General features: G+C 46.0%; 5 protein-coding genes across 7 annotated transcripts in view; 1 reads left to right on the top strand and 4 right to left on the bottom strand.

Annotated features, from left to right (window-relative positions):
* The window catches only part of srrm3 (serine/arginine repetitive matrix 3), a 52,325-nt gene extending 50,849 nt beyond the window's left edge, over nucleotides 1-1,476 (bottom strand). Inside the window, exon 1 of the mRNA XM_047020932.1 lies at nucleotides 1,348-1,476. The gene's annotated coding sequence lies outside the window, so the exon portion shown is untranslated. The remainder of the gene's footprint in view (nucleotides 1-1,347) is intronic.
* A 362-nt stretch (nucleotides 1,477-1,838) lies between these two features.
* LOC124467993 (carbohydrate-responsive element-binding protein) lies at nucleotides 1,839-13,159 on the bottom strand. 2 transcript variants are annotated; one of them, XM_047020540.1, is made up of 17 exons: nucleotides 12,549-13,159; nucleotides 10,973-11,079; nucleotides 10,583-10,665; nucleotides 10,377-10,466; nucleotides 10,245-10,286; nucleotides 8,004-8,178; nucleotides 7,644-7,724; nucleotides 5,791-5,942; nucleotides 5,032-5,704; nucleotides 4,849-4,922; nucleotides 4,341-4,659; nucleotides 4,143-4,255; nucleotides 3,840-3,959; nucleotides 3,526-3,653; nucleotides 3,280-3,403; nucleotides 3,013-3,142; nucleotides 1,839-2,443 (listed from the first exon to the last, which is right to left on the bottom strand). In XM_047020540.1, exons 1-17 carry the CDS (start codon nucleotides 12,902-12,904, stop codon nucleotides 2,280-2,282), a joined length of 2,931 nt encoding a protein of 976 aa, XP_046876496.1. In that variant the 5' UTR covers nucleotides 12,905-13,159; the 3' UTR covers nucleotides 1,839-2,279. The 2 variants fall into 2 exon arrangements, with proteins under 2 accessions (XP_046876496.1, XP_046876494.1); XM_047020538.1 differs by having other exon boundaries at nucleotides 4,341-4,662.
* A 366-nt stretch (nucleotides 13,160-13,525) lies between these two features.
* On the top strand, nucleotides 13,526-15,519 carry rpain (RPA interacting protein). Its single transcript, XM_047020876.1, has 7 exons — nucleotides 13,526-13,720; nucleotides 13,989-14,186; nucleotides 14,330-14,402; nucleotides 14,495-14,609; nucleotides 14,698-14,761; nucleotides 15,090-15,230; nucleotides 15,380-15,519. Exons 1-7 carry the CDS (start codon nucleotides 13,649-13,651, stop codon nucleotides 15,407-15,409), a joined length of 693 nt encoding a protein of 230 aa, XP_046876832.1. The 5' UTR covers nucleotides 13,526-13,648; the 3' UTR covers nucleotides 15,410-15,519.
* A 411-nt stretch (nucleotides 15,520-15,930) lies between these two features.
* LOC124468224 (complement component 1, q subcomponent binding protein) lies at nucleotides 15,931-18,132 on the bottom strand. Its single transcript, XM_047020874.1, has 6 exons — nucleotides 17,709-18,132; nucleotides 17,088-17,238; nucleotides 16,907-16,997; nucleotides 16,711-16,806; nucleotides 16,472-16,597; nucleotides 15,931-16,391 (listed from the first exon to the last, which is right to left on the bottom strand). Exons 1-6 carry the CDS (start codon nucleotides 17,959-17,961, stop codon nucleotides 16,242-16,244), a joined length of 867 nt encoding a protein of 288 aa, XP_046876830.1. The 5' UTR covers nucleotides 17,962-18,132; the 3' UTR covers nucleotides 15,931-16,241.
* A 526-nt stretch (nucleotides 18,133-18,658) lies between these two features.
* Nucleotides 18,659-23,310, bottom strand: dhx33 (DEAH (Asp-Glu-Ala-His) box polypeptide 33). Of its 2 annotated transcripts, XM_047020544.1 has the most exons (13): nucleotides 23,233-23,306; nucleotides 22,908-23,043; nucleotides 22,535-22,695; nucleotides 22,220-22,447; nucleotides 21,952-22,122; nucleotides 21,620-21,805; nucleotides 21,195-21,306; nucleotides 20,934-21,093; nucleotides 20,661-20,749; nucleotides 20,426-20,553; nucleotides 19,973-20,176; nucleotides 19,770-19,856; nucleotides 18,659-19,672 (listed from the first exon to the last, which is right to left on the bottom strand). In XM_047020544.1, the coding sequence occupies exons 2-13, from the start codon at nucleotides 23,032-23,034 to the stop codon at nucleotides 19,364-19,366; spliced, it is 1,962 nt and encodes a 653-aa protein (XP_046876500.1). In that variant the 5' UTR covers nucleotides 23,035-23,043; nucleotides 23,233-23,306; the 3' UTR covers nucleotides 18,659-19,363. The 2 variants fall into 2 exon arrangements, with proteins under 2 accessions (XP_046876500.1, XP_046876499.1); XM_047020543.1 differs by having other exon boundaries at nucleotides 22,908-23,310.
* Between the last annotated feature and the right edge of the window lie 847 nt (nucleotides 23,311-24,157).

A 24,157-nucleotide genomic window follows, 5' to 3' on the forward strand; every position in this document is an offset into this window, starting at 1 on the left:
TACATCCTACGAACCCAAAACACAGCACACCGTGACGGAGCTACTGAGACTAAGACCAAAACACATCTGGGCTGCTTTCAACGGCGTCCAATGGGACACTTTGTTGGCCTTCGTCCTCATCAACGGCTGCCCATGCTCAAAGTCTCTGTCCTTTTGTTCTCCGCGTCTCCTCTGTGCCCGAGTGCTGGTTCAAAGTGGAACCTGCGAGGAACGTTCCAGTCGGTGTTCCCCTGCTGCTCTGAGATAAGAGAGAGCATTTGGAAAACACTCTCTTTGAATTAAGGAGGTCCGTCCTGCTGTGCTCTCACATTTACAGTTTAGATTTGAAAGCTGCACTCGGCTGATGGGCGCTGGGTTGTGTCTCGCGCAGTGAACGTGTGCTGCATGGGTAGAACTAACACTGTCGAAAACTCACTCTCACAACAACACCGCCACCCTCCCCCAACCACCCACCCAACCCCAACCACCCACCCACCCCCAACCACCCACCCACCCCCTAAGTCTGTATATGATTGTTATGTGTGTCATTCAAAATTCTGACAGCCGTCCCTGAATCTATTTACTCGAAGGATACGAGGAGACAGGCAAGTTAAAACAATTTGAAAAGGATACTGTACTTTTTACGGTGAAACTAAACAATGTTTAGTCTGCCACACAATTAAGACACACGCAAGTACATGCATTGCATATCATCTTATTACAAAAAACAACAAGCAATACAACTTTTTTTTGTAATTTCAAGTAATTCATTATTATATCATCACAAAGCATCAAGGTCAGAGATAAATTAGGAATGCAGGCCTGTTACGGTTAAAGAGAACCTACTAAAGGCGCGTGGTGAGCATTAAACGAGATAAGCCGTGCAAAAAAACAAACATTATTTAAACATGACTAATACGAATTTTAGGCAACTTTATCATTAAGCACTCGGTTTCCTCATGAACAGATCAAATGTGCTATTTAAGGCAAAGTACAGAACCGAAGACCATAGAGATTTGTTACAATAACATCCCTGCGCACGCGATTGCGAATATACTGGCTACACCGAAATCGATGGGTAAATCCACCCGTCCGCAGAACTAGGAAGGTACGCTGTTAAACTGTCTTTTAAACACGCTCAGTGTGTTTTATCTGTCCATATTATATTGTTGCATATCAGATGAATCTCGAAGCAAACACAAATGCTTCGGACGCATAAAACAAGTTAATCTGTTTATTTTAGCCAGCGTAAGCTAACCGGGGCGAGCTGTTCTTCAGTGATGCGCGAATATTGCTGCTGTCGAGAGCTGTTAGCTCTGGCTAACTTGATTCTTATTGTTTGAATAAACACGAGGCAACAGATCTTACCTTTTAGCAATTCTCGCAACTATAGAGTTGTAAAACGGTCGTCGGCTTTGTTGTTCTTTATCCTCGGACACCAAGCGATGCTGTGCGGTGCCTTCCTCTCTCGTCAAGGATTTGTCTCAGAATCCCAAGCTGACTGTTATCCTGCCTCTGTGCGTGGTGCTGAAGTGGACAGCGCACTCGGCAGCGGCAGAGTCTAGAACTGTTCTTTACGTTTCACATTGCACAGCACCCCCTGCAGGATGGGAGTAGCAGTTACATCTTAGAGAGAAAAAAACAACAGGATACCTCTGTTCTGGACCACAACTAGTCTATACTGTAACTACACCAGCACTCGAATAACGCCATCTAGTGCAATAATCTGTATAAACGCCATATAGAGCAATACTCTTTACAACCTGTACCTAATATTTGTTTATTTCTGAAAATTGTAAACTGAAGACAAATAAAGCAATATTAAAGATACAGGTCTTTATTGAGCAAGGAATGGGAATTTGCAATGTGCAACATAACCTGAGATCCGTTTTCAGATACATGTGTATTTGTCGGGTAACTATTATGTCATTTTAGAAAGCAACTGAAACTTCTGTTGATTTACAAAATGTGCCTTTACATGTAGCCCTTTGAATCTATCTGCCTGCACTTCAATTATTAAACTGGGACAACATAACCATAACAGTCACTTTAAATCATTGAGTGAAACAAAACATACCAACAGTCAACTATCTGCAACAGGCAGCAAGCTTGTTTTAAATCACAACTTTGGAATGTTTGAGATGGAAAACATCCATGAGAACACTGTAACCAAGTTGCATGTCGAACTTCGAAGAGGGGTGAACTTCTGCAGCGTCAAGCTCCACCGTGAAGAAGAATCCCTACGCCACAGCTGGTGGAGGGAGGTGTTCCCGTCTCCTCCGAGCGAAGGGCTGGCCGGGTCACATGGGCTGTGAGCCGTCCCTGGGGAGGGGGTGCGTGGAGTGGTCCTGGGCTGCAGCGAGGTGGCGCAGAGTGACAGCCTGGGTGGCCTGCTCTGGGACCAGGCTGGGGTCTGTCAGGATGGACGTGGACGTGCTGAGGAGCCGGAGTGAACTCAGGACCACTGAGGAGGAACGGAGAGAGAGCAGAGAGAGGGAGGTGAACACAGGCCGAGAGAGATAGGGGAACACAGGCAGAGAGAGGGAGGAGAACACAGGCAGAGAGAGGGAGGAGAACACAGGCAGAGAGAGGGAGGAGAACACAGGCAGAGAGAGGGAGGTGAACACAGGCAGAGAGAGAGGGAGGTGAACACAGGCAGAGAGAGGGAGGTGAACACAGGCAGAGAGAGGGAGGTGAACACAGGCAGAGAGAGGGAGGTGAACACAGGCAGAGAGAGGGAGGAGAACACAGGCAGAGAGAGGGAGGTGAACACAGGCAGAGAGAGGGAGGAGAACACAGGGGGAGAGAGGGAGGAGAACACAGGCAGAGAGAGGAAGGAGAACACAGGCAGAGAGAGGGAGAACACAGGCAGAGAGAGATAGGTGAACACAGGCAGAGAGAGGGAGGAGAACACAGGGGGAGAGAGGGAGGAGAACACAGGCCGAGAGAGGGAGGAGAACACTTTGGGGAACACAGGCCGAGACAGACAGACAGACAGACAGGCATGCAGAATACTGGAGCTACAGGACTGACTGGGTCTCAACGAGGGGAGTGAGCAGTGTTGGTCCAGCCACGACAAGGTGGTGCGGCACAGGTCCTCCACGCTAGCGGTAGACACCATCCCATTATAAGACTCAAACAGCGGCTCAATGATGATGCTGAACTAAACCCAAGTTAAGGGGGATAAAAACGCCCGGTGTTTGAATGATAATGTACGTTCTAAAAACTTGCATATGAAAGAGAAACGTAAATCCGGGCGCTAGTTTTCCACAGAGATCTAGAGGGAGCGAAGAAGGATACAATCCAGAACTTCCAGTTCTGCAGCATCTGGGCCCGGACGTACTCACGGAACTTCTCCCTCATGTGATCGAAACGCTGGCGCGTGATTGGCACACCGGTGGCAGGAAGCTGCTGCTGGCACACGCTGCATGGGGACAGAGAGCGTCTCCAGTCAGCTACGCGCAGGCCTTCGGGGCAGGCCCGCACACATACTCCCCAAACGAGCACGGTCGGACGCTGTTTCCGAGGCAGTGTGCGGTTTCTCACTTGATGGCTGAGTTGAGCAGCAGGATCTCCTCCCTCAGTCTCTGGGCCTCGTCGTGCAGCTGGCTCCTGTCCTGCTGCATCTTGCTGATGTACTCGGCCGTCTTCTGCAGCGTGGTGGCTTTGCTGATCTGGTAGGGACGACAGGGAGAATCACTGGGGCTCCACACGCCCACTCCCAGCTTAGCGGGAGTGGCAGACGTGACAGAGGTCGCGCTTTGAAACAAATTCGACTTCAAATGATTGGGTTTGAATGCAGTTCCGTGCGTTTTTTTGCTTTGCGTGTGTTGCGCTGACGCGACCCATCCCAGCAATACCTTTATACTGGGCTGAGAGCTCATCGTTGTGACAAGGCTGTGTAAGGTGTCGAATCCTATTTTGATGTTGAAGCGTCTCTTTTGCTCGGCAGAGATATGAGTGATCCTCCTGGACTCGGTCTGTAAGATAAAGCTCTGCTCAGAGACACAAGATGTCAACATGGTGTCAGCCCAGAAGCCCCACGGCTCCCTGGGGTTACCACGGCACCAGATAAGCACGCCGCCATCACATTAGTGAGAGATTCTTTTCTCGGGTAACAGTTGTCAGGGGGGAAGGTTTATGAATGGAGTTTGTGAATGTACCTTATGTGTTTCTGTCTTGGATTGGCCAGGTAGGGAGTGTGGGGACTCCGGATTGGATACTTTCTCCAGGAGGCTGGTGGGGGACGTTTGGCCCGAAGGACCTAAGAAACTTGCTGGAAAAAAAACCCCGGTCAGAAGTCAGGATTTCAAACTTTAACGTCATTTTCCGACATCAAAAGAAACTTTGGAACCGCATACCGAAAGGATTTGAAATGTGTTGAGCATCGGTTAAGCTGGTCCTTTCAGTGCCATAGATCTGTACAGGGGAGAGCTTCTCTGTCTTGGGGATGAGGAGGGGTGTGTTGGTGTGTGCCATGCCCTGAGTGAGGAGGGCAGACACCGCAGAGCCCCGGGCCAAGCTGGCCTGGGCTCCTGCATGACCCCGGCTAGAGGTCTGGCAGTGCAGGGGGGGAAGGACAGGGGGGAGGACAGGGGGGAGGACAGGGGCCATCGAGGGCCAGGGGGCTCCTGGTTTTAGCTGGGACGCTGGCCCCCTTGTGGCCATGCTGCCACCTGACTGCTGGACAAAACACATCCTGCAGTTAGCAGTAGAACTGGTACTTTTCATGCAAAGGTACCAAAGACATGTAGAAGAAATGATTGTATTATTCCATGACCTTGCAGCGCAAAGGTTTGAAACATGCCTGAAACCAAAAATGATATTTTCAAACTAAATCACTGAGGACTCCTTAAACAATAGTCTTACTAGAGAGTTAGGAGAAGTTGACCTATGTCCTTTTGTAGCCACCAAAGTTCCATCAAACTCCAGCGCTGGTTTGCCTACAAACAAAAAAAGCTCAAAGTTAAGAGTTGAATACATCTCAAAGTAAAAGAGGGTATTGTGGTACTACGCCGTGTATTGATGATGAAAGTGGCAGGAGGCACTAACGTTCTTGCTTGCCCGACGACAGCAGCTTAGCCAGGCAGCTGCTCTGGGGAGGAGCGCTGGGGCGGGGCCCAGACAGGCCGCTCACGGGCACGGCCTCCCTCGGCCCCGGGGTCTTGTGCTTGCGCTTCCCCCTGCCGCTCCCCACGCCCCCCTGCTGAGGGGCTGAGAAGCAGTGGGCCGCAGGGACAGAGGGCAGGGAGGCGTGGGACGGGGCGGGCGCTACCGAGGGATACCCCTGAGAGATGCAGTGACTCGGGGGGTACATGTCCCCTGTGGCGGGGTAGCTGTGGGCCTGGTGGTCGGACCCTGGACCCCCCATGGACGAGGCTGTGTGGGTGATGACCGTGGATGCCAGAGTGCTGGACGAGGTGGAATGGTAACCGTACTTGCTACACGGAGGAGGGTATATGAAAGGGCTGCCTGAGGCGACGGGCTCTAAGCTGGCGGTTGCCGTGGAGATGGCAGCGCCAGGGTAAGACTGGTGTCCATAGGGCATTGCCCCGGATACCATGCCTGAGGCATGATACTCATTGTAGTCCTGCTGACCTTTGAACTTGGCCTCGTTGCTGGGGTCGAAGGTCATGTTAGAGGCCAGGGGTTGCTGGTGAAAGCCAGGGCCTGGCAAGGCATTGGATGAGGAGGGGTGAGACAAGCTGTCGGATGACAGGCTGGGCTGCAAGAGAGATCATCCATCAAGAGAGTACCGTGACATGTTCAACGTTTACAATACAGCAGTTGTGGGTAGAAGTTGTGAAGTACCTGAGTCAGGTGGGGGTTAACGTGCAGCTGAGGACTGCTGACCACAGGCGGAGGCACTGAGACAAAAGCTCCAGAGGACAAGCTTTCAAAGTATTCACAGTCCGTATATCCAGTGTGCTCTGACGGCTGACCCCGGTAGCTCATAAAGATATCTGCAACATGACAGCACCAGGACCATAAACAATATTTACACATATGGAAGAGACTCTACCTTGCCCTACTGTGTGTTCAGCTTCAAGGACAGATTCATTTGCTGAACAATCATCACTGGAAACACACTCAAATGTAACTGTACCTTCATTGTTTAACCACCTACATTCCTCCTCTGTGTAACTGTCTATATTGTTTACTCAGCGAAGCTCTACTTCCGGATCGCCATGTGGGATGTTGCAGGATGGCACTATGGAACATTTCTGGTGGGCTTCCAGAGAATGCGTGTCCCTCAGTCCCACTGAGTCCCCATGCAGAGGACTGGCAGCAGGAAGCAGCTCTGTACCCATGTCAGAGACATAGTGTCCACGGAATATCAAATGCCTTCAATGCCAAACAGCCATTCATAACAAACACCTTTCCTTTACAACACCAAAACACAACAAACCCCTGTGAACACAACACGCTTGGCTCCGTCCCAACGTCGCCAGGTGTCCCTCTGTGTCATTTCAAATGAGTCCACCGGACTTCAACACTCTGAAAACATGATTCACAGCAGAGCTGGCAGGAGACAGGAAGTCATTTCAGCGAATCCAAAACAAGTTGAGGTAAAATCCCATCCTCTGCCAGATGGAACAGTTTCAGTAAACACCTATTGAGCAGATGAATTACTATAAGTCATGCGTTAACCTACAAACACGCAAGAAAAACCAAGCAGTAGATAATGACTTGATCAAGCGCCTACCAGTAGGTCCCTATGTGGCCGTCTCTGCACCAGTAACAACGTAGCTGGGCCACAACTCGGAGTAGCATCCACAGTAGCCTGGCAGGAAACACAACCAACAGCCAGGGCGGTGGACTCTCCTTTGGGCTTCCATTCCCACCGTGACGTGGGGTGACAGAGTCACATGGAGGAGCTCTCTATTTGTGTGCCTCCTAAACACAATGCCACTCACACGCCACCCGCTCTCTGGCCCTTGTGACAGAGACAGACAGCTGACCCCAGAGGACCCAGCCAGGCCTTGACGTGCATATCCGTACAGACACACACACACACACATAGTCGCCTCTATCACTGGCCAACTGCAGAATACAGTACAGAAAGATTTACACTGTGGAGGGATGAAATGTTGTCATCGTTTTGCCATTCAATAAGATTCATGAAAGAGCACAAAGCAGAGAGGGACACTGGTAATTTCTCCATTCGTCTGCCCAAGTTCATCTGTGGAGGTGCTGTGTTTAACCACATCTACTTCCACTACCTCCTTCTGACGTGTTCAGCCCAGCTACTGACCTCCTCCTCACCCCCGAGGGTCAAAGCCAAAGACACACACACATACACACACAAAGTGACCACTAGAGATCCCTGACTTAGCAAGCATCCACTGAACAAACTTAACGCAAGAACATGGCTGCTGAAGCACAGTAGAAGTAAAACCAACAACTACTAACATCCAATACGTGATACATCCACACAATTCATGAGGTGAGATGATGATAGACTAATTCTAGCATTGATGACTTCTTAGGAGACAAAACATTATTAATGAGTCATCATTAGTAGTAAAACCTTCTATTCAATGCCAAACACACTACAAAAATATACCTTAGCCTAGGGTTTTCTTTGATGAATCCCTAAAGTTTAATACAGAGATGGTGGCTAGTACCTCTGTAGGTCTGTCAGACAGGACGGGGTACAGTACCTGGGATATCCATGAAGTCCTCCAGGTTAGGGTGCAGGGGGGTCAGGCCAGGCTGAATCATATCAGCGTTGCTGGTGTAAGCTGAGGAGGTAAGGGTCAGACAGACAGAGGAGAAGATGGGTATGTGCCTCAGGGCATGTCTGTGTATTGGCCGTTCTTCTCATTTGATCCGTTTCAAGTTCCTTATTTATGGGGTGGTATCTTTCCTGAATTACAGACTCACATGACGAAGTGTTTAACCCAGTACCTGTTCACTATCTGAAGTCCTCAACAATATACAGTACCAGTCAAAACTTTTACCTGGTACTGTATATATATGTAATGTTCCACTGTCGACATAGACCCGTCCCCCTCACTCACTGTTGTGGCGGTCCGAGGCCCAGGGGCATGGCTTCTGTGTCATGGTGAACAGGGTGTCGGAGATGTCTGATAGGAAGCAGTCCAGGTCAAACATGTGGGCCTCCTCCACTGTGGCTTCCGGCTCCTTGGACATGTGGCTGGACCATTTCTCCAGCTCGGCCCGGCAGATTTGACCCTGGACACAGTGAACAAGGGCATCAGACGCTGCCAGACTCTGTGACGGCCTGAGTTCACCACTAGAGGGCACTCATAATGCAACCGCCGAAACAGCGCAACATCATTTTAGAGAGGGAGATTTCAACCTGATCTTTTTAGTCACTGTACGACTAGAGATTCTACTTCTGTCCAAAAGTGAGATTATCTTTTCTTGCTAAGCAATTACGTACACAATAATACATCTGAATGAAACAGTGGTACTGTAACTTAATTGTACTAGATTAATTAATTCATAATAAAGATTAATAATGCATATGGAAATTCTCTACTAACCAAAACAAAAAACAAACAATTCATGCAAAAACACATTATACTGTTGGTACACTTGCCTCCGAAATCTGTTCCAATCTCAAGAAAGCCATTCAAAGGCAGAAAGCCTCACTTTAAATCCTAGCACCAGTTAAAACACTAAAACACTCACAGCAAATGTGGATCCAGAGCCCGTGTCTTGTACCTGTGTTTAAATGAATGTGCCTCAACCACATCTCCTACTCTTCATGGTTCTCCACTAAGTCACAAAGCACATTTATAGGGAAGCCCAGGATTGGGAGGAAATGCTTTTGATTACGTCTCAGCTAACGACAACCCCTTTATTCACACTTTTCATGTTTTCCTTCTCAGAGGAAAATTATATTGTGTTGGTGTAGCTCAGAAGAAGAAGTATGCGTGTCACACTGAGGAAGCAGTTTTGCGAAAAACACTAGCCCCCTTACCTGGTTCCATTATGTCTTTTTATTCATTTCTTTATTCTTTTGTCCCTGACCTAATTCAGGCAGGCACACTCACGTGTGCACTGACGGCCCCCCGCCCCCCCCGCCCCCCGCCTGACACACACAACCTCTGAAGTCAGAAACAAGAAAATTAAAGACTTCCGTTCTGTCATTTCGGCCTGTCTTTCTTATTTACGATAAAAATGTTCTTGCTAAATGTTAATATCCCTTTTAGGCTCCTACAATTATCACTTGTATCAATGGTAACTCAGTTTCTATATTCATAATTTCTCAATTTCTTAAAGAATTATCCAGGGTGTGATGAATAATACCTTTTCTTAAAGTGAAAGGCAGTCTTATGACTTGTGAGCTGTGTTTACAGCAAAGGCATTTAGGATTTGAGTTGACAGTAGGTGCCCAGCTCTTGTTTTGTGACCTTTGACCTGAGTAGTACTTGTCGGCATGTATTCCTTTGAACCTCACAAACCCACTCTACGCAGAACACATAGAAACAGTCGACATCATCTGTGCTGTCGTTACTGTTGCATAAATTATTGCATGAATGGTTGAGAGCAGGTAAAAGTTAAGGGGTTCGAAAACTGATTACAGAATGAATCCAGTGACAGAGTAATTGAACAGGCCAAACAGACAGTGTAAAGAGAGGCACGTGTCATCACTAGGGATCTTCCCAGGATGCATCAGCTTCTCCTCACAAGACGGCTGATTGTTTTTTGCCATTGTAACGTCACCGACCGACGCACACGTTTACAATTCCAGGAAAACATCAAAGTGTTAATACACCCCTGCTTAACGGTTCGTCCCCGGAAGTAGGTCAGATATGATTAAGCGACATTAAAGTCTGAAGCCACCTCAGTGAAAATCAAACAGCAGAACTGAAGGACAGATTAGAGGTATTGTCACTGAATGCAATCAAAATGTGTAATTTGCACACAAATGTCAGCCCATGACGCAAGTCACTGAACATTTACTGATTTTTTTTGGTATCTTCCCTTTTCCTGCGCTGACTGTCCAGGGTGGGTCGAACATTTCTATTTATAGAGCCCAGCAGGATTTTGACAGTCATATGGTAAGCTCCTAACCTACAAAGGTAAATACAACTACGACTGGGTTATCAATTCCCCAACATCAATATCTCTTGTCTATCTTTCACACATGTCACCACCAACCTGCTTCAACCTACTGCATGAGCGGTGGAAATTCCACATTGGCATTAATATCAGTTACTGTTTAGTCACAGAGTCAATTGTCTGAGTTAGAGTCCATAAATCAAACATGTAAATTATGTCATTCTCACCTGCTGTAGCATTGACAAAAGACCATCCTTGTTTTTCTGAAGCTAAAAAGGTAAAACAGATACATGTCAAGAAAACAGATGTATACTTTGCAGCTGTTACAGTACCATCTATCATGTTGACTGTTGGTTCACCCTTTTCTTGTGGTATATCCTCCACTTGTGGTATTCTTTGATCACAACCTCAATCCTGCGCTTCCAGTAGCTTCCCTCTAAAACAATTGCCTTCCAACACAGACCACAGAGAGGATTATAGTGGATCCCACTTCAAGTCAAACATAATAATAGAACAGTACATACTATACTGAGGAGGGAGCTGTAGGGGGCATGGGGTCACTCACCTCAGGTTTGTGGTGCGATTCTGCCTCCAAGCCCTCCAGAGGAGTAACAAAGCCACAGACAGGGTTCTTCCTCTTCTCAACATCTGAAACCACGGAAGAAGAACCAAACTTTTACTTGTATTATATTGAACATAATAGAAATATGTTCAATCCATGGTTTTACCATGCAGACCACTCAAGAGTTTAATACTTCTGCTACTATTGTTTGTGTTGTCTGACAGTGGCCAACCGCGTATTAATCATTTAGTTGTTTTACAATTTCTCATTTGGCTGAATAAATTGAATTATGTGGCTCATAATCATACAAAGAGAGAGAAAGACAGAAATGATAACAAAAAAGTGCGTAACAAAAGAGATGAGGAGGTTGGGAAGGGGGTCTGTAGGACTCACACTGAATGAACCAGGCTCTCCAGATTCCATTATTTAGACGGATCTTATCCCTCCACAGTAACCTAAGGCCCTTGAAAGACTTCCACTTTGGAGATACAAGTTTACCACTGAAGAAGGAAACGTATCAATTCAGTACAAATAGATTAGTCAGAAAAGACAGATTTTCTCTCAAGAAAAAAATACAATATTACAGAATTTAAAACAAAGTTCTCGATTCCTCCCATAACGTTTACATTGATACATAATACAGTGTGTCTGGGTATGTGTGTTCAGTATGCGAACAAAGATACAGAGATACAAATGTCAGATTTGATAGCAAACACCCAAAGCTCATCACAACATTGAGTCTATCTCACAGGTGACTCTGCTGGGCCCCCATCAGGGAAGCTCATCCATCTAAACACTGACAAGCTGTTTTCCCACTCTGCCTCTCCGTTGACACCCAGCTGCACACGTGATGGTGAAAATGAACCACTTAGATGACTTAGCGCTTGTGGAGTTGCTTGGAAGCCAGGTTCGGGTTGGATGTTTTCAAACAGCAAATACACTTGTTGAGACATATGTCACATGCTCAGCAAAAAGACAGAAGGGGTCTTAACATTAACAGGGTGCTAATAGACTTCTGGGAGCATATCAACAAGGATAACTGATGTTCATGCGAAACGTTCAAAATGAGGCTCAGATATTACAGACTAGTGTCAACAAGCTCACACTATGTGACTAATATTGAGGAGTTCCAAACTGGTTGAAAAGTAATGCTCACATTAACTTTGAACAAATAGTGATGTGTCCTTATTGTGTCTATTTACCAAACTGTTTCAAAACCATCGCAGATTTTAAAAAGTATTATAATAATGTGACATTATTGACAGACTTTAAATCTGTAGTATTGCTGTCTTTGCATACAGTAATATAATCTTATGAGTAGTATCACTAATTTGACACAGTGGGAATGGAAGGGGGAGTCTTCTCCTTGCCAAAGGTTACAGGCACATAATATTACTGAAAGCAGTCCAGCTTCATATTGTGGAACATAGGCTACTTGGCAGAATATCCCTAATTCCTGGCAATAACAATGTTTTTCGAGGTCCTTAGTGGACATCTGTGGCTGCTATCGGTGGGATCAAGGACAGATCATTTGTTTTTTAAATTAAAGATTGGTTTAAAATGTAAAGGTATTGAAATAAAGTCAATGTATGCTGAAATACGTTTGAAAAAGGACAGAGGACAGGATCACTCTGTTGCTCTCCTTTCCCTCAGTTGCAATGTAATTCACTGTTGCCAACTGACACCAAAGTCCAGTCTGCTGTCAAGATTTTGAGAGGAGTTTCGCAAGTAGGCCTACAGCAAGCCCACACAGAGTTGTAAGCATTCTCAAAAATACAGGTTCAGAATCATGACCCTAATAATAAACTTGAAACTTTAAAACTTGTAACTAAAGATCTAGCAACATGTAAACTGGATAAGCGAAATGTACAGGTTCAGCAGAGTAATGATGCAACACACGATGCATGGGCACAGATGACTGAAATCATCACCATTTTACGCACAAGTTTAACAGTGCATAATGATTTACCTGTAGGCCAGTGACATACACTCAAATAACCGGGTAAGCGTTGGGTCAATGCTCAGACTTCCAGAACTAAGCGGACCGAACTTGTATGTTTGACACCATGTCCTGTTCACTGTATCGAAATCATATCCCACCGTGGCTCCGCTTTTCCGTCTCCGTGGAGTGCAGTCACTGTGCGGAGAGGACACCATGAAGTGCCCGCTATGGATGACCTGTGTACGCAGAATAGAAGCAACAGCTGGTCCAGAACCAAATGCAGGCGGGTGATCCTCAGGGTCCGATTCTGATTCCGAGTCGGGTACGTGGTTAGGCTTTGCTTTTCCTGACAACCCGGAGGACATTCTGTCAACCTTTGACATTGAAGCTATAGATTCGCAGTGGACTTTTCCCCGGACTTGAGTCCCAGATATTTCTGCTTGACTAGTCACCGTTGAGGCGCGCGAAAGTTGACGCAGAGCACATTTGTCGGAACACCACTAGCCACGAGCCTGCTGTTGCATGGCAAAGAGATAGGACTGGTTAATTCCAATGAGGCCTATAAGCTTCCCATGTCAACAGGTAAACAACTGAGAGTTGGCCATTACAACATGTCTCTTTAAAAGATATGAGGGAAGTCATAGACTGTTATGTAAAAAAAGACCTCTGCCCCAACCAGTCTTCCAGTCGAGGTCCTAGCTGGTCCAGCCAAACAGATACAGGCTACTTGTTTAAAGAGACAAGCACAGCATGCACAATCCTGCTACCCCATGCAGACAATCAGACAGACAGACATTTGACCAAAAAAAGTCACAAGCACAGCAGCAGTATTAGGACAGTACACTTTGCATTGAAATGGCATGTTTTATTGGAGTAATGAAAAAAGCGTTGATAAAAGTATTAACTTTAATATTGTAAACTAAGCTGTTTCTGTTGAATGAGTAATTGTAATAAATATTTGCAGATTTACTGATCTAACTACATTACCCATAAGGCTTTCCGCTAACAGCTTCCGGGCCATGAGGTTAATTTGACGATTTGTTTGTGACTTGTGTTAGCGGCGCGCGTAAGTTGTTATACGGTTGACAAACTTGTTAACTAAACCTATTGCAGCTTGAAATATAATAATGGATGCTTCACAGAGACATCGTTCTCTTTACAAAGGGACTACGCCGCCATGGAAAGAAACGTACAGAAGGGTGCGAATTGTATAATGTTATCCTAGTTGTAGTAACTACAGTATTAGCCTAGTTTAGTCTAAATGACGACTTAGCATTTATTTAGCCACCTGAATGTCAATATTGTTTATTGATAGCTGCCATCAAACTACCTTGTTCCTAAAGTCATGCTTGCAAGCAAGGGAGTGAATAAGTGAGTGGTATTTAGCTAGTGTAATATCAAGTAGGCCTCATTCTTGCAACCTAAATGTCAAGCTAGCAATTTATGTTAACTCTGTCCTTCCTAAAGCGTTGCGTGGACAGGTTGAAAAACAGCCGTTCCAGATTGCTGGACAAGTTCAGGCAAACGGGAGAGACGGAGGGTCGGGATGGCGGATCACGGGGCTCTCAGTCCCTCGTTCAAGAGGTGATGGAGGAAGAGTGGAACGCCCTCCAGCTTTCTAACCGGGGACTTCCCTCCTTGTGGAATAAGGATGGCATTGGCGAGGTGAGAAGCTTAGCTCCTGTAGGCCTACCCGCTTAGCTCCTGTAGGCCTGCCCTGCAAATAAATAATATAACTGCTCAACATGATCAACTGAATTGTGACACTAGTGACAGTTCAGTAAAGTTTAATACTATTGTTTTTGCAGACGTACAGTGCCTTAAAAGAATATGATGAATTAACTGTGTTTGAAGAGATCCAACAAGAACTTTTGTCTCAAGGTAACAATTTTAATCGTGTCGTTTTTTTCCCCCACTTGTTGTTGATCTAATGTGCTCTGACCCCCCATATACTCTTGCTTGACCCTTTACAGAGTTATCCATCATTGATGAATTTGAAAGGGGCTTGAAAATGGAGGAGCAGTACTTGGATTCAGTTGTTGAGGGAATGGAGGCAGAAAAGGAAATTATATGTCCCATATGTCATGCGTAAGTTCAACCAATAACATATGACCAGATCAATGCTGCTTCTCAGCATCGTCTCGTCCATTCATCATTGCACGCTTGTCCCTTTCAGAAACAACTTGACAGTAAATAGCCATTTTACATCCTGCCTCTGTGGGCTCTACATCAACACACAGGTTCGTAATCTCAATTCACATTACATTCCTCTAGTCTACCAGGGTTGGGAACCAGGCTGGTTCCCAACCCTGGTCCTCAGGGCACCCCTGTCCTGTATGTTTTAGATGTTTCCCTGCTCCAACACACCTGATTCAAATGAATGGGTCGTTATCCAGCTCTGCAGAAGCCTGCTTATGACCATTCATTTGAATCAGGTTTGTTGGAGCAGGGACATCTAAAACATGCAGGACAGGGGTGCCCTAAGAACCAGGGTTGGGCACCACTGGTCCAGATCCCAGTATGTGTGACATCAGTGTATGGACTAAGCTGTGCTGATGATTCCTCCAGATGAGGGGGGTGACCCCGGAGCTCCTGCAGTGTGTTCTTGAGAGCAGGGTCATGGAGCACATGGAGGAGTGTCTTCACAACCCCGTCTTCTCTACGGCCTCAAACATGGACGGCTCTTCAAACCTCATGATCAGTTGCAAGGTATCTCCTCACCTCCAGCACCATTGGGTTTGGGCAGTTAGTCACGTGTCGAATTGACGTTAGTCGTCGTTGAAAGGATTGGTCCTACAGACCAGTCAAATGTACTATTTGAAGTCTTGTTTGTATTTATACATCTCTTTTGTTTTCAGGTTTGTGACTACCTCTCTGTGGTTCTGTGAAGTGTGTTTTGTTTACTATTTGTGATTTAATAAGCCCTGTGTCATTGGGAGAATGTTGTTCCTGCACTAAAGTGCTTTTATTTCTGTAAAATAAAGATTTGTAAGATGTTCTTAGTTTTGGGTTTAATAAAAATATGAATGCAGATAGCTATAGAAGTACATCAAGTCCAGGTATGCATGTGACAGGGGGAACAAAGCCTCCAATGTCCAACTACACTGACAAAAACCCATGTTCTTTTCTGACCATCTGACTGGGGAAGACTACAATTTTAAAGTGTGTTTTGGGAAGACGGGATAAGATCGAGAATATTAGCTATTTATATGGGTTCCCGCAGGGTCTTAAGTCAAAAATTCTGAACTTTAAATTTAAGGCCTTAAAACAGGGTGGCCAACCCTGGTGGTTGAGAGCCTCAGTCCTGCATGTTTCCCTGCCCCACTACACCATGGGGTGTAAATCAAATTCATGCTTTTGACCATTTCCTTATCTGCTTCCATTCCCTCAACAACTGATTAGTCACAGGTATATCAAACTGTTTTATTTAGCATACATTATTACAGACTTCCACATGGCTAGTTGATCTATTATGCTTTGGACATCGACTGTCTTCATATATTAACCTAATGAATTACAGGAAGGAGGAGACAGTGGAACATTTACAGAACACCTTTGCAGCAAAGCAGTCCAATATGAGACTACCTGAACAGGCTTGCTGCAGGCATCTCACACTGACAACTGATGAGCCCAACTAAAGGACAGTTTAGTGCCAATACAGGTTGTTTAAATTAACAGGGGTGGGTCTTACAAAAAGATCAACATTGTCTTTTATGTGCATTAGCTACATTTTACAAAGCCACTGAGATCTTCCAGGAACTTGATATATTCTTGGTGCTCAACGGCAGAGCTTAACTCCATCAGTTCATCAGCAAACGTGTTGTCCACCCCTCGGTCAGCCAGGAAGTCCATCAGGTGGTCATACAGGGCCTGCAAGATTACTGCTCAGTACTCATATCCCTTTATGTGTCGTTTGAAACGAGACATGGTGTGTTTGTGAAACCTCTTACCCAGTCCAGAGAGTCTGTGTTGAGTGTGTAACTGGTCTCCTTCCAGTCACTATCTCCTTCTGGCTGGAAGCTGACTTCTCGGATGGCAAAGATGTCACTCTCCTCTTCTCCTTCTCCATGGCTTGCCTGAAACCCCCACAATGTCAACATAACTTTTGTCACCAACAAGTAAAATCATCCTCATTTACTCTGACTCGGCTTGGACAACTAACTGGATGTTGCTTTTATCAATAACTCACTTCATCTTCAGGATAATGACAGTCAAACACCAAGGAATGTTTGGCAGCCTGTTTTGTTACTTCAACTACAAAGTTGGGTGTCGAGACAATCTCTGGCTGTAAACAGAAACACAAGTATAGGCAATTCAGTTTGTGGCCGATGAACATAAACCGCAAACATGCAATGTGGTAAGTAGGGGGAGTCTTATAATTTCACCTCATTTTCTGCTGACTTCTGTTGTCCTTGATCTGGTTCCTCTTCAAAGTTAGGTGGAATACTGTTGTTGACATTGAATGTGACGGTCACTCTGCAGAAGAAGAATGAGCAAATGTTAAATTGGCAATATGAATACGTAAAAAAAAACTAAAAAAACGTAATATAAAAAATGCCGTCATACTTCTCTCCTGAAATAGTGCGGTTGAGTTTAACCTCTGTGCCGTTCATCACCAATTCCCACCCTCCCGACATTTTTGGAAGTGCAGTGCTTTTCTGGATCTTCTTCTCTTCTTTGATTTCATCCGACAGGAAATCTCCGAAGGCTTTGTCTCCTGTCACCAAATAACAATGGAAAAGTGTCATTATTTTTTTACTCAAGCAAGCGACGCTAAAATGACACCTGTTCTGGGTTGTGTAACCATTCCAGCAAATGCCTGCAAGCTACAATCTATAGATAAGTGTAAAGGTTATGGTTCACTTTACATGATGTGGGGTGTGTGTGCCTTCTACTAGACAGTATGACATTGGTTGCTCTTTATAATCCTGTAACAGCATCACTCAATGGTAGATAACTAGCCTACTACCTCGCTATTGCTAACCGTTTCATCATCCCAAACATGTCCTGTTATAATTATAAACAATTAAACATTACTATTAGGCTATAGCTGGTAGGCACGTGTGGGTTAAGATCATGTTGTAGCCTAGCTAGCATGCCAAGAAAGTCGTGACCAGATAACTAGACAACACATTTTGACATCGCAAGCCAGGTGGCTAACACGGTATAGCTTATCTTCTCATTTACCTTCTGTGTGCAATCCTTCACACCCACACGAAACTGAAGGATTCAAAACCTTGGAAGTTAGCAGTTTTGATCTGTAACCTGAAGAAGCTCCATTACTGTTCATCATCCAGAGTGACCGAGTGAAAGGCCGGGTAGTTGCTGAACTTGGAGAACATAACGCCGGTCTTGTAAGAGGTAACGCTCGGGCCGAAGACGCGGTGACTGTAGAATATCGAACTGCGGTTCCAACCGCACGGGAAAAATATTTTAGCATTACTATCAGCGGGTATTAATGAGGATCCAAGAGATAAGAGTTTGATAAACCCCGAATTCAGAGAAGCTTCAAGTTCCTTTACAGCACTGACACTATATCAACCGGATTGCGTGAACACATGTGTGGAAGGACACCCTGACCTCTCATATCAACGAACCTTGAACCGGATATGGTAAGAAATAATTCTGCTTCAAGAGTCTACAACTTTTGTAAACGAGCTTTACACGATTATGATTTGGATTTAAAGTAACCCTTTTTATCCATTCCTATATAATCTCAAAACAGCAAACGGAGAGGTTTATTTAGTCCAGATGAATGGAGACTTTGTATAGCGCCATCACGTGTTAAGTAACTTCAACCACTACTTCAAGTACAACGTAACCACTTGATGACATTCCAAATGACTTCACCTTTTAGTTTTAAATATCAAAATGGATTCATTCAGACATTCTTACATCATATATTTTATTGCAGTTACCACTTACAAGATAAAATAATGATTTATAAATTACACTAGATTTAGACTATTCCATAACATTGTTCTGATATAAAAGAGAATATATCAATCTAAAAAGCAAATTGAATTTCCTGTATATTTCTACAATGTATCAAAGACCTGAGTGATCAAATCAATCTCCATGCATTGCATTGCATACCATTTTGGGTGCAACTATGTTGATTCCCTTTAACAGGATGCATGAAGTGACTTGTATACAGAAAAATTCAATATTCAATCTCGTGAACTTGTCTCCTGTTTTGTAGCTTTAGCTACAAAGCATGCATTGGTGTTGAAAGTGCAGGCATTAAATGTAAGATTGAATACATTACATGTGTATTTATACCCTTCAAAAAGCTGTGTAACTCTTCTGCAAACAAATCAGCAGATGATGCTGTTTTCAGAATCACTGGTGCATCTTTCTTTGCTCAATATGAGGGTATTCAAGACCTCATCAGGTCCCTTCTTGATTGTTGTGTGCTGCAATGGAACATGCTAAATGTAATATCTATGACTGAACGTGAGCACTAGAACATTGGCCAGAATCTACTTTCCAGGTTGAGGCAAATGGTTGCAGGCACAAGAAATACCAAGCCAAGAAGAAGCAACATTTCTGTTCCATGTCGGATTAATATTCCTGGCGAACTAGATGAAAAGGATGTTTCTGCTATGGGTACATGCCTGCTTCTTCTTAAAGAGGAGGTAGAAGACACGCCCACAACATCTCTATCTCAGACCTGTCCACAACTGGAAATGTTCTGCTTTAGAAACAAGCAGTAAGTAAATATCATCTAGCAAAATGTTTTGGAAACTTTGGAACTTTTCCCCATCATGCACTGTCACTGGGTGAAAAACAAGATTGTGGTAAGGAAGTGTGGCTCGGCTGCAGTCGTGCCTCCCCATTGGCTAACTTTTCATGGGGCGGAGTTTGCGGCGGAAGTACTCAGGTGCGGCCTCCACCAGCCAATCGGCGTCCACCAGGCACAGGTCTCTCATGTAGCAGCGGGAGGTGTGCAGCAGCTCGTTGAAGACCACGTAGGCGGGCTTGGCCTGGAAGAGGACGGAGGAGGGGTGGATGGCCACAGGCTGGTGGGTGTCCAGGGCTAGGTAGCTGCCGTCCAGCTGCAGTTCTGCAGCGTTCACAAACATCCCATGGGCCAGACAGCGCCGGACGGACCCCGTGTCTGCCCCGCACGACTCCAGTTTCAGACCCAGCTGAGAAACCACAGGCAGGGTGTTGTTAAATGATAATGCACACGTGGACATTGTACCAGTTAGTTCAAAGAGGGTTTTTTTTCTGGGGGGTTTGTACCTTGAGGCAGATCTCTCTGAGTTGGGCACGGACCTCCCCGACCAGGCCCATGTTCCTGCTGTTAACAAAGTTCTCCCGACACCACTCCTGAAACGAGGCACTCAACACTGAATCGACCACGTCAACCGGAAGTCACTTCTCTGGACATTGTTTTACCACATTTTATGTCCAGACTGGACAACGAACGAAGAGGATCAGCTGACCTTGTTTCCGCCCATTTTTTTGAAGGCTCTGTAGATGCTGAGGAGGGTCATGTGGTCGCCTTCGCTGGAGGAGAACTTCCTGCGTGCGGCAAGAACTTCCTCTCGTCGGGCAGGTGGGTTGTAGAGCACCGTATCCACGGACAGCAGAGACACAATGGTCAGGACCTCCTCAGAACACGAGAAGTCTGGAGACAGCATGATAGTCTGCAGACAGAGACAAAGAGAGAGAACATGGTTATTAAAGTAGTGCTGTACATTGTTTTGATCGTAGCTACAGTACATATCTATTGATCTTATTCAGGCTGACAAGAAAGACAGGCTGAAAGTGAGAGCGAGAGATGTGTGTGTAAGTAAGAGTACACTCTCCCTAGTTGAGAACCAAGCCACCCTTTCCAGTCCTGTAGTTTGTAGGAGTCCCTATAATATATCAGGTCCTCGGTGTGCGTGTCTTACCTTGGCGTAGCGGGGCTCCAGAGGGAAGCTGGCCATCTTCTTCCCCAGGGCCGTGAGGGACACCTGCTCCTCTTTCCTCTCCACGGCTCCTAGCAGCTGCAGCTGCTCCAGCGCAGAACGCATGGCCTCTGCCCAACCACACCCATCACACCAGGTTAACACAGCCAAGGGTTAACAAGGAGGACTCCACTTCAGATCACAGCCAGGCTACAGCAGGTTCTGAGTGCAGGCTTACCGGGGGACGGCTTGGACATGAAGTCAAAATTCATCACGTCTGGAATCCCCAGAGCCATGAGCTGGAGAACCACGCTGGCTAAGTTACACCTACGGCACACACACACACACACACACACACACACACACACACACAGGGAAAAGAGAAACAGAAACCTCCATCACAATGACACAAATGTGTTGCAGCACAGTCAGCTGTAAGGTTCCCCACGTCAGCTTCTCTCCCGTCTCCAGAGAACACGGTTCCCCGCGCGGGGAAGCGGCGGGCCCTCACCTCTGGATCTCAGGCACGGTCATGGGGATGAGGTTGTCAAACTCCTCCTCGGTGTAGAGGCGGTAGCAGGACCCCGAGTCCTCTCTGCCGGCCCTGCCCGCTCGCTGCCAGGCCTGGGCCTTGGACACCCGCTGCACTGCCAGCACTTCCAGACCGCTTTCTGCGAGCAACACACACATTTGTAGCATGCGATGTTGGACAATTACACCATTAAACTAGAAGGAAGGAAGAGGGGGATATTCCTCAGGAGTGGAGCCTCACCTGGATTGAAGCGCTTCGCTTTTACCATGCCCGTGTCTATGACGTATTTGATCCCTGAGATGGTGACTGACGTCTCGGCGATGTTGGTCGAGAGGATGATCTTTCTGCAACCCTGGAAGAACAGCAAGGGACGGGGGCATGGCTGAGGCAAGTTGCGCTGCAAGCATCGACAGTGTAAAAGCTGTGTCGAAGGAGGGATGTTCAGCAGCTGCAGGGTTTCCCGCAGCACTTCTCAGTTAAGACGACCGCCTGAGCACCACACGCCTGTTGCCTTAACTACGTTGTCGAAAAAAAAAGAATCCATTCCAAAACGCAAGCCTCCCTTCTCTGCAGAACGCATAAGTCTATCCGCACAAACTATCCCTGCAAACCCCACCCTACCACGTTAACTAACAAAAAAGGGGGTTGAGGCGGAGGAGCTGTACCTTGGGGGCGGGCTGGAAGACTCGGAGCTGCTGCGTGGGGGGCAGCGAGGCGTACAGAGGGATGACGGTTATGGGGCCACAGCTGTCAGGCAGGTGTTTGGCGATGTCTCGACAGGTCCGAGCCAGAGCCTCAATCTCCTCCTGACCCGTCATGAACACCAGGATGTCGTGGGATGGAGGGGCCTCCTGCTCAGAGCACACACACACACGCACAACAACGTTATTACATACTGATGTACGGAGGCATATCGCAGTCAGACTTGGGATAAATGAGTGTGCCATGACATGAATGAGTGTCCTACGTGTGCTTGCGTAGAGACGGCTGTCAGTACCTGATGGATCTGGAAGACGGACACCAGTGCGGCTTGGAGGTAGTCGGACTGGGGCTGTTTGGTGTAGTAGATCTGGATGGGGTGCTGCCTGCCCTCTAGGTACAACACGGGAGACTTGTTGAAGTACCGGGAGAACAGGTCCACATCCATGGTGGCTGACATCACAATCACCTACATCGAGAGAAAAACGAGAGTGGCAGCCATCTTGTCTCCACGCTTTTTCATTGCCACATGTACAACAGCAAAACACGTGCCAACCGTGTCCTACCTTCAGTGGCAGCTTGTTCTGTTCTCTGCGTTTGCGCTGCGCCGTCTTCACCACTCCAAACAGGACGTCGGTGTGGACGGTGCGCTCGTGGGCCTCGTCCAGGACCACCACGGTGTAGCGCAGCAGCAACGGGTCTCCTATGGCCTCGCGCAGCAGCATCCCATCTGTCATGAACTTCAGCTTGGTCTCAGAGGACGTCACATCCTCAAACCGCACAGTGTAACCGACCTGTTGCAAAAGTCATTTCCGTATCAATTTAGGTAGCCTGGTTAAAAAAATACGTCTTGAACTGTTATGGCTTCAGTTTGTCATTACCAGCTTCCCAAGTTGAGTTTTCTTCTCCTCTGCCACCCTTCCTGCCAGAGAGATAGCTGCCACTCGGCGAGGCTGGGTGATAGCGACAATGCCCTGTCGGCCGATGCCTGCCTCAAACAGGTACTGAGGTATCTGTGTGGTCTTCCCAGAACCCGTCTCACCTGATGGACAGTAGGACAGCATTCAAGCGAACTCTCCACAGGCACGAAAACTACACTAATTACTTAATACACTAAAACGTTCTAAATAAACAGACTACCACTGGCATTTGCCCAAAGTTAGCAAGGTATCTTCTTAGTTGTCTTGTCTTGGCAGCCATGCGAAAAGTGCAGGATATCAGAAAGCATGAGTTTGTTTTTGAGGCCATTCTTACCTATCAAGACTGCATTGTGGAGCTGTCTAAGTTGGTTGATGAGTTGAGACTTTGCCTGATATATCGGGAGGTGTTTTCTTTGGATATCTATTGGAACCGATGCACTTCCTTTTCTTGGTAGCAGCATCCCAGGCTTCTTATCGAGACGAAAAAAAGGAGACCCCGGCTTGAATTTTTTCGCCGGAGGATGATCGGGGTAGTGGGGCATGGTCTATAGAAAGCCGCTTTACAAATTAAACCTAAGTCAAGCAATGTATACTTATCATAAAAGGAAATGATGGACTTCAATGATCTGTAACAAACAAGCCTCGCACCGTTTGTTTACCTCATCAACTGCACATTAGACCCCGCGTGGTAAGAATAGTCGCAGATGTTATGACGTCATTAGGTCCTCTAGTGGAGATAACGTGAATACATCCATCAAATGTATATTGTTTTTAGGAATGGATAGATTGATTGACAGCTTGTGTTGACTGAATAATTGAAAATCCAAACACTGCACCAAAATCCAAAACATTGAAGCAACAACTATAATGTGACTGTTACCAAGTCCTCCATTCATAACCTTTTCAACACAATAGGGTGAAATTTGGGAAACGTTATAGGATTATTAGAAATTCTCTGAAACAAACTTAAACACACACACACACAACTATTTAGTCATACAAAGATTATACACATGTAAAATCTAGAGAGAAGGCATTTCTAACACATTTCAATTTCCGAGGGACTAAAAAAGTGACTATCTCTGTATTCCATACAGGAAGACAGTGTCGAGGGAAATGATACTGACTCATTGTTGGAGGGTGAAAAGGATGTCTACTGAATGTGACGTTTATTGTTGAATGAACAATGTATCTGTGAAACTCACAATTTGCCTTTGGATTAAATTAAGACCGAGTCCTTTGTGAAAACGTTTAAGACTAATTATTTTGGATAGTGAGAAAGAGAAAGAGAGATTTAAGAATACGGAAAGATAGGACAGTGAATACAAATAAATGGGAGATGAAGTGACAAGGACAAAAAACGCATGTGTCTAAGTAAGAAAAAGACACTGGATACTAGAGACAGAGAGAGAGAAACAGAGACAGAGAGACGTAGACAGACAGATGTAGAGAGTCACAGAGAGAGTGTAAGAGAAAGGGAGAGAAAGTCAGAAAGAGAGAGTTAGTGAGAGAGTGAGTAAGAGAGAGAGAGAGAGAGAGTAAGAGTAAGAGAGTAAGACAGAGAGAGTAAGAGAGAAAGTGAGT

Source organism: Hypomesus transpacificus, chromosome 5, assembly GCF_021917145.1.
Source record: "Hypomesus transpacificus isolate Combined female chromosome 5, fHypTra1, whole genome shotgun sequence".
Classification (NCBI taxonomy): Eukaryota; Metazoa; Chordata; class Actinopteri; order Osmeriformes; family Osmeridae; genus Hypomesus; species Hypomesus transpacificus.